Genomic DNA, 10,935 nt, shown 5'->3' with positions numbered 1-10,935 from the left:
ACAAGGTGATTATTATTAATCTCAATATTACAATAAATAAAGTGGGGAGTCCCAATCACGCGTCTGCTATCGCTTTTGCAAATCAGTTACAGTTGAGTAGACTGAGAGCTTTCCACTGAGTAATGACTGAGCATGCTCTTAACTACTTAACTGAGCTGGCCGCAGCTCTCGATCTCAATCTCAATTGCTTTGAATCAAAGCAAAAAGAAACAAATGATAATTTGTTTGATTTAAAAAAAACTAAAAACCCACTACGGTGATTGAAACAACACTTTTTGCTTTGCCGTGAGTTCACTGACTCCTTCAAACAGTGCCCTCCAACTTCTTCTCCATACCATGGCCGCCCACATTTGAAGAGATAATGCTAATTGCTGTTGTGCGTGTAATTAATATCTCTGCTGACCGTGAGAAATATCATGTGTGTTTGCCTTATAAGGCATACATATCTATGATCAATTGATCATACCTTGAGAAAATTAAAAGATTAAGATATATTATTATGTTATGGATGGATGTGATTAATTAATGTAAATGAAAAAAAAAAAAAAAAGGAAAAAAGAAAATTTGTGTGGAAAAGCAACTAGAACCAACCGACAGAGAAGGAGAAGCAATGGGTAAATGAATTAAGTTTTCTTGGCTTAGAATGGAAGCGATATGCATACGTAAATAGGACGTGGCAGTTAGAACCACAAACACACACACACACACTCTCTATTTTCCCTCAATTGTTTCCCCTCATACTCACAATATGTTATCTCTCATTAACAACCCTCACACACTCACTGTTTGTACGGACATCCGTTGGTTTTTGCTTTGACCGGCGGGACGGTGCCACCAGTACCACATCATATATACATACCCTCGCAATTCGTTAATCTAATGTAATGATAAAATCAAATCAAAACACAAAAAAGGGGAGAAATAAGAAAATGATCACACGCAGAGCCGTAGAAAAAGTCTCAAAGCCTCTCACCCTCCTACCACTTGTCATCACACTCTAGATCACACTACACACAACTCCCTCATTCTTCTTATTTTTCTATCTTTTCATCATCCACAAATTAAAACCAACCATTACTTTTACTGAAAACTAGGACTAGTATTCTTCCTTCAGCCATACAACCTGACAACAAGTTTCACTACAAGAGCAAACATACTCCTGCCCTTTCTCTTCCATCTTTTCCAATTTAAATTTAAATTAATTACCCCACCCACCTTTCTTATATACTATTTATTATTGCTCACTTCTTTTTTGCATGCATGGCCTTAATTGTTGATCAACAATCAAACTTTAAACACTACTGTAAAATTTGCAAGAAAGGATTTGGTTGCGGCAGAGCACTTGGCGGTCACATGAGGGCTCATGGAATAGGCGACGAGAGCGGTCATATTGACGATGACGATCAAGCTAGCGATTGGGAGGACAAGCTCGGAGGCAATGTGCCACCTACTAACAAACGTATGTACGCGTTGAGAGCGAATCCGAATCGTCTAAAGAGTTGTCGTGTTTGTGAGAATTGCGGCAAAGAGTTTTTGTCTTGGAAATCTTTTCTTGAACATGGTAAATGCAGCTCTGAGGATGCTGAGTCTCTTGTTTCGTCACCAGGATCAGACGGTGAGGATGGCACGCCTCGTAGAGGTTGCGGTTGGTCTAAAAGGAAAAGGTCTTTGAGAGCTAAAGTGGGTAATTGCCCGTCGAGCGAAGAAGAAGATCTTGCTAATTGTCTTATGATGTTATCTAATGCAACCGTCGATCCTTTAGACGCCGAGCCGGAGGAGTCTTGTGCTTCCGCCAGTAAAGAAGAGGAGCGAAGAAACTCAATGAATTTCATTGGCCCTATTTCAATGGACAAGGCCAAAGGGGTTGCAAACAAAGGCTTGTTTGAGTGTAAAGCATGCAAGAAAGTTTTTAATTCTCATCAAGCCTTGGGTGGACATAGAGCTAGTCACAAGAAAGTTAAAGGGTGTTTCGCGGCTAGGCTTGATCACATGGATGACAGTTTAGCAGATGAAGATCATGATGTGATCACACACGAAGAGTTTTTTCCAACTAAATCAACGTCAGCTATGCAGTTTGATCATGGCGCAAATAACAATAACGCTCCATTGGCTTCTAGTTCAAAGAGGAAATCTAAAGTACACGAATGTTCAATTTGTCATCGGGTATTTTCGTCGGGGCAAGCTTTAGGTGGGCATAAAAGGTGTCACTGGATCACTTCAAATTCACCCGACGCGTCTTCGTTGCCTAAGTTTCAGCAATTTCATCATGATCACGGGGAACAAATTCAGCAAAGACCAAAATTCATCGACGACTCTGACCCCCTTGATCTCAAACTTGATCTTAATCTTCCAGCTCCCGAAGATGATCATGCTAGAGGAGGCCGAAGGGAACATGTCAGCATGGAAGTTTCAACAGACATTTATTTACAGCCTTGGATAGGCGTTGATGCTAAAGAAAAAGATATTGATCATCATCAACACAATCAAGAAATTAATTGTACTACTTCAATCCAAAATAATAATGTCGACGATGAAGCGGACAGTAAGGTGAAGTTAGCAAAGTTAAGTGAAATAAAGGACATGAACATAAGTGGAGGTTCATCTCCATGGTTGCAAGTGGGAATTGGTTCAACTACTGATGTGGATGCTGACACATAACCTCTTTATTTTATTTTTTAATTTTTTTTCCATTTGGTTAGTGATGTAACGATTCTTTTGTCCATTAATGTTGTATTAAAAAAGTGTAATTACAAAGTCAACGAGTTTATAACTCGCTGCGGTCAACTATTAGGCGCAATGAAATTTGTAATCTCAAAATTTTAAGCAAGGATTTTAATCAACTCAAAGCTGCCCACGAGATTATCTCGATTAATTAATTTGACTATAGATTTGAATTATATGTTCTTAGCTTCGTTATTAATCATTTAGAAGATCGAGAAAGAGAATTTGATGGATTTGCGTTGCCTTTATCCTCCAAAGTGCCTGCCATTACAAGTTTGACTAATTAGCAATGCAAGTTGCCCACTTCATTCATCAAGAATAGAATAAATAGTTTATTAAATATTAGGGCTGCGTATGCCTCCTTGGACCTTTAAAACAAAAGTCCAATTACCTCAAGCCACTAGACAAAGTTACATTAACTTGAAATTAGACCCATTTATGAGATTTTTCGTATTGAGTTAGGTTTGTACGAAGTTGAATTTTGCATATAAATTTTATTTCTTCTGGCATTTTTTTGCCAAAATGGCAGCATGATAATGACCTATTTAACGTTTGTGTTAAACCATTCCCTGTGTGGTTGGAAAAATATATTCTTTCCTTCGTTTCCCCCAAGCTCACGTTTATTTTGTAGAGAAAAAATGGTCATGATTGGTCACATTAACATGGTGTTCTTTTCTCTATGGAGCGTAAGAATTGTTTGTTTAATATTGTTATTTGTTGATCTTGTGATTTCCAGAAGTTAGGTTGGCGCTTGATGGTTGATAATGCGGTAATGTAGATTTGATTACATATCTGGTGGCGGTTCTTGACCAATTTGCCCTGACGGGCGTGGCCCACGGCTGGATTGTCGGGACAAGCTTTGGTGATTAAAGTATTTCACTCATATTCGACGTCTCACACTCGGAATGAAACATGCTCAAGCAATAATACAAAACCGAGGGAGACTTCGAGATTCTTGTGGCTTTTAGAAATTAGCTTCTTTTTCGTGTGTTGAAATAAGTTACTCAACGATAAAATGATTAAGCGTTTGGTAAAATATGTTGTTAAGATTATTATGGGTTTTAAAAGTAAAGTATATGTGTTCCATAAGTTTTAATATTAAAATATTTTTTATTATAAAATTATCGAAATAGACATTAGTTTAAGTTGTCTTTTTTTTTTTTTATTCCTTACCATGATTAGTAGTAGTTGCAATAAAATATAATTTTCTTCTTGTTAAATTATTAAGGCCGTAATATGGACTTTAAAAATATTATTAATTTCCTAGTGGATTATTTTTTTTAAAGTTCTTTTTAAAAAGTAACCCCTACTTAAAGGTTGTTTTCAACTCATAGAAGCTTATAAAATAAATATTTTAAAAAAAAAAATTACCAAACATTTTTTTTTTCATTTAAGACTATAGTACATTGTAATGTAGACTGGAGTATATATCCCAAATATTAGTGAGAGCAGATACCTCTTTAGGTACAGGGTAGAGGTCTCATCTTTGAAAAGTATAGATTTGCAAGCTTTATTCAGTAGACCTCATTTTTTTCTTTTTTCTTTTTTTTACTATTATCTCAATCCCCTCCCTATCCATGTGATGTCAGTAAGATTGAAAATATAAATAATTTATTTTCAACATAAGAAAATTTTCAGTTTTAACTAAATAGCTCGTATGACTCCAATCTCCCAATAGAACCCAATCCCTCAATTGATATATCTCTAAAATATACAAATAATTTTTTTTTTCCCAAAATTCATATGTATAGATAGAGTAGCAAATAGCAAATAATAAAATCCAATGAAAGAAACTTGTATTTATTATGAATCAAAACATTTAGAACTTTTACATGCTCGCGCTCATCATTTCGGGAAAAAAATAATAGTAATAATATACAAGCATGAAATGCTTGTACCAAAAACAAAAAAAAAAAAAAAAAAAAATTATATCAACAGCTACCTGTTTATCACCAAAAGTAGATTTCCCAGAAGGACGCTGGTAATGACAAGACGGTCTTGATTATTGAAGTTCAAACAATGAAAGAAACAAGAATCAAAATGAATTAAAAATGAAAAACGAAACAAATTTAATTGACTTAATGAGAAAGGACAAAGCCTACGAATTTGTCCTTTAACGTTCTTCCTTCGTAAACTATTGAAGAAGTATCTTGACCCTTAGCTTTAAAATATTGGGAAATTTAATAATTCTTCAATATAAAATGAAATTTTCAAGATATTTCGATTGTAAGTTTATTGAAAATAACAAGACTTGTCTTTAATTACTAATAGATTATTTAATAGCTTAAAATTTCAGGATAAAACGTTTCTTTTAACAACATTAACGCCAATATCTTGTGTTGGAATCTCATATTTGTTCTGATTTGTCCAATTGTTTGGATCTGGCCGCGCCTTATCTGGTTTCTCTCGATATTCTTTAATTTCTATGTACCTTATTGGAACTTTATTAATTTTTAATGCAATTTTTGGATGGTTATCTAAAATCTATAGCATTTCGATTTCAAATCCAATTAGTTCAACACACGTGTATAACACAAACATTGCTTAACGTTCTTAATAACACTTTTAGAGTCAGTTTGATCAAATGAATTCGAGGACGATCAAGGGCAGTAATTCCATCGCCACAACTATCAGTAGGCCTAACCGTAGTGAGCTTTACAATGTTGATAGTAAAATATGGTCGCGCTGCTCCATTGAGTGTTCGTCATTTCACCCGTAACAAAATGCCATCATGCAATGATGCACGACTGAGATCACAGTTGTGCTTGAAAGGGTGCATTTGCCGAACTATGTTACGTTAAGTTGTATTAGTTGTATTATATTATGATGCATTAAGTTATAAGAGTGAGGATATTTGAACCTACCAAAATTACTGATTAAATCTATTTACGTAATAAACATATCATCAAAATTTAAAAATTTTAGTTTATTTTATACTTTTGTTAAACAAAATTATCATAATTTGTGCAATTTTTATTTTTTTCCCTCTGCTTCTTCAGCTTGTCGATGTTTATCTCTCCAATCATTTTTGGGGTTTCCACCATTGCATATGTGAAAGATTGACTCTCTAATTCAATATTCACTGTATTTTCTCTATGGTTTGTTTTTCAGAATGTATTGTCAAAACTCATAAACCCAAGATTATGAAAATCACAATGAATAGGCACAATTTCTCTCCCCAGAATTTATTTCTAGATCTCACAAAACCGTTTTCTTATAATATGTGGAAGGCTCTTATTACCTTATATAATAATGTAAGGTACATAACTATCTCACAACTGTTTGATGAAAATTTAACGACTGTGAAAAAAATAGGATTCTGGTACCTTATATTTCTACAACCGTTAGATTTTCATCAAACGGATATGAGACAGTTATGTATCTTACATTATTATGAAAGGTAACAAGTGCCGGTGTGGAAATCTTAATTAAGAAGAAGCACACCCAAATCCCAAGAAACATGACTAAGAAGAGATTATTAGCCAAATCCAAGAGGATATTTTTCAAATACAAATTTTAAACCAAATCCAACTTCCTTCAATCTTTGTTGCATTAATAGAAGTGCACATTAAAAAATAAAAGATTTTTGTACCTCTAGAATTTTATTTATATTTAAATATAAGTGGCATCTTTTTTTATAAATTAAAAAAAATCTCAAATATATTTTTTTGACATTTATGTCCCCCCAAATAAAAAAAAGGAATTAAGTTTCATAATTTAGGAACTATGTATATTTTACATAGATATTTTTACCATATAATATTTACTTCTAATTAAGATATTTTCGCATTCAAATAAAAATTACATAATTTTACTTTTTTCACTAAGATATAAATTTTTAAAAATTAGACATAAATTACAAAAAAAAAATTTAAAATCTGAAATTAATAAAATTTCTAACTTTAATATTTGAAAAACAAGCCCAGCTATAGTTAAAGCTTCGCTATCTGGCCACTTGAGATGCATTCCTATGCGTTTGATTTCACGCGAGCTTCTCTGCCTGCCAAAATTAATTGGCTCTCTTATTATTATTATTATTTTTTTTTTTTAACGTTCTCCCTGAATTCTGTTGTCGGTTTTGCTTTTGCCCTCTTTGCATATGAGTTGGAACTTTACAAACTTACCGTACTGTTAAAAGATTGTGTAAGCATTGATTAATTAATTAATTTTTTTTTCTAATTTCGAGTTTGTTTTTTTTTCGAGTTTTCTAAGAGAGTTTATTTAAGACTTAGCAGACCTAAAATAATATATCAAAAGGCGAAAGCTGTGGTGTAAAATTCTTAACACGTGCAATGATTGATTATCCATACTTCTTCTACGTAAGAGAGCATTGAATATTACGACATTTTTATTTATTTATACCCGTACTCGGTAGTCGGTACATTATAAATAGCTTCAGTCTTGTCACTCGTGCGAATGCTGCTAGTTTTGTTTGGCTTGGCGCATTCATCGTGATCAAGCGGTTCAAAGCATAAATTTTATTTTTTTAAACAAATAAAAACAATCAACTTCGCTTAATGCAACTAAATTTTGCCCCCCGTAAAATTAAGTTGACCAAATCCACTGTTAGGTTACAGTGTTTTCTCGTAATTGCAAGCTTTATGCTCTCTCTTTGTAAGAGAAAATCAATTGGATGGAAGATGGTAGCTACTCTCTTTGTAACCACTCAGAGTGGTACTATGGTGGAATGATTTAACACTTTCTGAAGAATGTTTACAAACAAAGTTATACTAAATTATTACAAATGACTTGTTATTAAAAGAAAAAGAAATGACACATGGGTGTTGTTATCACAAATTTTTTCTAATGTAAGTGTGATGAAACGAATTAATAATCATAAATGATTATCGTTGAGGCGATATTTCCCTCTCATTATTTATGTAAATCCATCGAATCTAAAAAAATTAAAAAAAATTCACTTTAATTTTTAAAAAATTAAGTAATAAAGAATAAGTACAGAGAATTAATCAATTATTATTTTCACGACTTAGAATTCTTAGCCATCTTAGAATTCTTAACAATCTTTGATCACCAAAAATTTAATTTGACTAAATTACCCTTCTAACATAACATAAAATGACTAATTGGATTGTTATTATTACTATGCAACAATTAACAATTTTTTATTTATAAAGTTAAAATAAATTAAACTTAATGTTAAAGCAATTCCAATGGTCGAAGATCGTAAAAAAACTAATGCGATGATTTCCTTCTTACATAATCAGGCTAATAACATTTTCTATTCTATCAAAAAAGAATACAGTTTTTTCATTTATATCATTTGGGACGGAATTGAGGCATATTTTTATCCCATAAAAAAATTTAGGGACGAGAGTGTGACATTTTTTTATCTCAATTACATATGCGGGACGGGAGTGGGATTGACAAATTCCGTCCCATCTCGTCTCATTGCCGATTAAAAATGAAAATTTTACCAATTGGGATGGGATCCGTAGGATCCCATCTCTTTTGGGACGGAATTGAGACATATTTTTGTCCCAAAAAAATATAGGGACGGGACTGTGACGTTTTTTTCATCCTATTTACATATACGGGACAAGATTAGAATTGGTAAATCCAATCCCATCCCATCCCGTCCCATTGCCAACCCTACTAGCTCCTTTATATGTTAACCAGTTAAATATTGAAGATAATATCAACTTTTGTGTTAACCAGTCCTTATTTTCCTGCTATCTCTTATTACATTATATATAGTTTGTGGGTTTACAGTAAAGAGAAAGCGTGTCGGATTACATAAGAGCCAAAAATACATAAGAGACCCTTGATAAAAAAAAAAAAAAAATTTTGGTAAGTTGGAGTAAATCTCCATTTCCAATAAATTAACATATCCCACCCATACTAAAAATGAAAATGTGCAAGAAATAAACAAATTTTTGAAAAATCCATGGCACATACGTGAATCTCACAAAAACTAAAATCAAAGTAATGCATGTGCACACACACATATATGCAATTCTCTTATCTATCCTTACCTATAATATAAAGGAAATTAAAGTTATTAAGTGTCCGTTGGTGTAGCTTATATAATGATTGTAAGTACTTATTTAATCTCAAATGTTCTTTTTAAAACCTTTGTTGTTGTTTAATTATATTTAGAGTATAATTGTTTGAGATTAAATAAGTTATTTTATCGCCATCAGTAAAAACTTACAATTTGAGCTTTTGAGAGTAGTGGTGGTGCGAGGACTTTAATTTAATAGGGGGCTAGTTCAAATAATAATATAATTTTATAAATGTTCAACAAATAAAAATTAATAATTAGTTTAATAATTTATAACAATCTTTGACATTATTTTAGATGTTGAATACGTTGAAGAATAATATCATTATTAAGAATACAAAATATATCTTTTTTATGTATATAATAATACTATCATTTAATCATTGATCTCCCATCAGATTTTGCATACTATTTTTTAAAAAATTCATAGTGAATTGCCCTTTCTATTATAGCTCTGGCAACCAGTAAAATCAGTGTTAATATCATCAATAGGTAAAATTATTTAATACAATTTATCATTTTCATTCTCAATTATTTTTCTTACTAGCTCACCAATTTCTTTCAATCCTAAATATCAAGTTGAATTTCAAATGTCACAAGATCTATTAGGGAAAAATCATTTAGATAAAACTTGACAAGGTGAAGTAGTTCCTAATTATCAAAAGTTGCAAAAGAGTCATTTGGCTATAAACATACCAAACAAAGAAGCAACTTAATATTCGTCTCATTGAAACAATTGATTAATTTTTAAAGTTGCATGTCCAAAACAACATAACACGAAACCGATGAAGTTTAGAGATTTGACTTTAGCATTTTTTCTAAGGATTTCAAAATAATTTAAAAATCAAATATGTGATATTTGAGTTATTTTTAAAATTCAACAGGAGCTTTTATGGTAAATCAAATTAAAAATAGGACAAATGTCAAAATGAATTTAAAAATTTCTAAAAGTCAACCAAGCAGGGCCTAACGTGGCAGCGCCACTGTTTGGGAGTAAATGTTGGAAAGTTTTTTTTTATAAAAAAATAAAGTTGTTTAAAATATACATTATTTATTTCACAATTTTATTTAATTCATTTTATAACATGATTTAAAAAAATTATTTATTAAAGTAATTTTATAAATTTTAATTAAATTTCTCATTAATAACTAAACAAATATTTTATTTTAAATAAAAATTATACTTTTAAAATTTCTACTTAAATAAATTATATTTAAAAAGATATACCAAATGAAGTTTAAAGTCATAACTCTTATTTTTTTTATTAGTAATAAGGTAAGACTTGCGATTTGTGCCGCTCAACTTTCTGCAGATTCTTCCGTTGCACTACAAAGGCTGCTGGGGAAAGCATCGTACATAAATGGAGGGGTCAATCCATTAAGATTAAAGCATTGCCATAAACTTGCCAATAAAAAACGTGTAACAATGGTTGAAAATGACCATTATATCCAGCATGGACCAGACTGGGTCTAACCCCTAACAGAACGGCATTTACTGCCCACACAAAACTCCGTTCTGTTAGCTTCCACACAATTCCCACCCTTCATTTCCCCTCCAACATTCAACAAAAGATCCAATTTTGAAGGAAAGTAACCCCCCAAAAAAAGTTGATATTTACCTTTAATTAACTAACAGTTAACTTCTAAATTAATTAATCAATTTATTATTCCTTTTATTTAAAAACAAAAAACAAAACAAAACAAAATTGATCTCCCAATTATTATTCCTTTAGTCAGTAGCCGGTCTAGCCGGCATGCTAAGCTACTAACACCGACAGTTGGCTCTAAGATTAGCGGCAAAAAGGTAACAGAATCTTAGAATAAAAAATTAACTGATTTCCGTTTTTTATCAAAGATACAAACAATTGCAATTACAGCAACACAAAAAGGACCGTCTACGGGACCATGTAGGCTTAATTAGCTAGGAACGCTGGCTCTTACGATGACACGTGGACAATGCGATTTATGCGTTTAGATTTTATTCAATCCTGTACGTTTGTTATTTAATTTTGTGTCACAGCCTGGGTTAAGATTAATTAGTAGAGTCGTTTTCTTTACAAGAGGGATATCCAGTGATTTTTTTTTTTTTTTTGTGTAATCAGCTTCGTCGTTACAACAACCCGGCAATTTTCTTGACTAGTACAAGAAAGCCACCGGTTTTAGTCTGGTAACCTAATTCTTAATACCCAAAA

The 10,935-nt window shown here is 32.1% G+C and overlaps 1 protein-coding gene across 1 annotated transcript; it reads left to right on the top strand.

Moving 5' to 3' along the window:
- On the top strand, positions 1-2,844 carry LOC102607020 (zinc finger protein ZAT1). The gene has a single exon (XM_006490786.4). The coding sequence runs from the start codon at positions 1,261-1,263 to the stop codon at positions 2,656-2,658; it is 1,398 nt and encodes a 465-aa protein (XP_006490849.2). The 5' UTR covers positions 1-1,260; the 3' UTR covers positions 2,659-2,844.
- Positions 2,845-10,935: the final 8,091 nt, after the last annotated feature.

The sequence above is a fragment of the Citrus sinensis genome, chromosome 3, assembly GCF_022201045.2.
Source record: "Citrus sinensis cultivar Valencia sweet orange chromosome 3, DVS_A1.0, whole genome shotgun sequence".
Lineage (NCBI taxonomy): Eukaryota > Viridiplantae > Streptophyta > Magnoliopsida > Sapindales > Rutaceae > Citrus > Citrus sinensis.
This window is presented reverse-complemented; position numbering and strand designations above follow the sequence as displayed.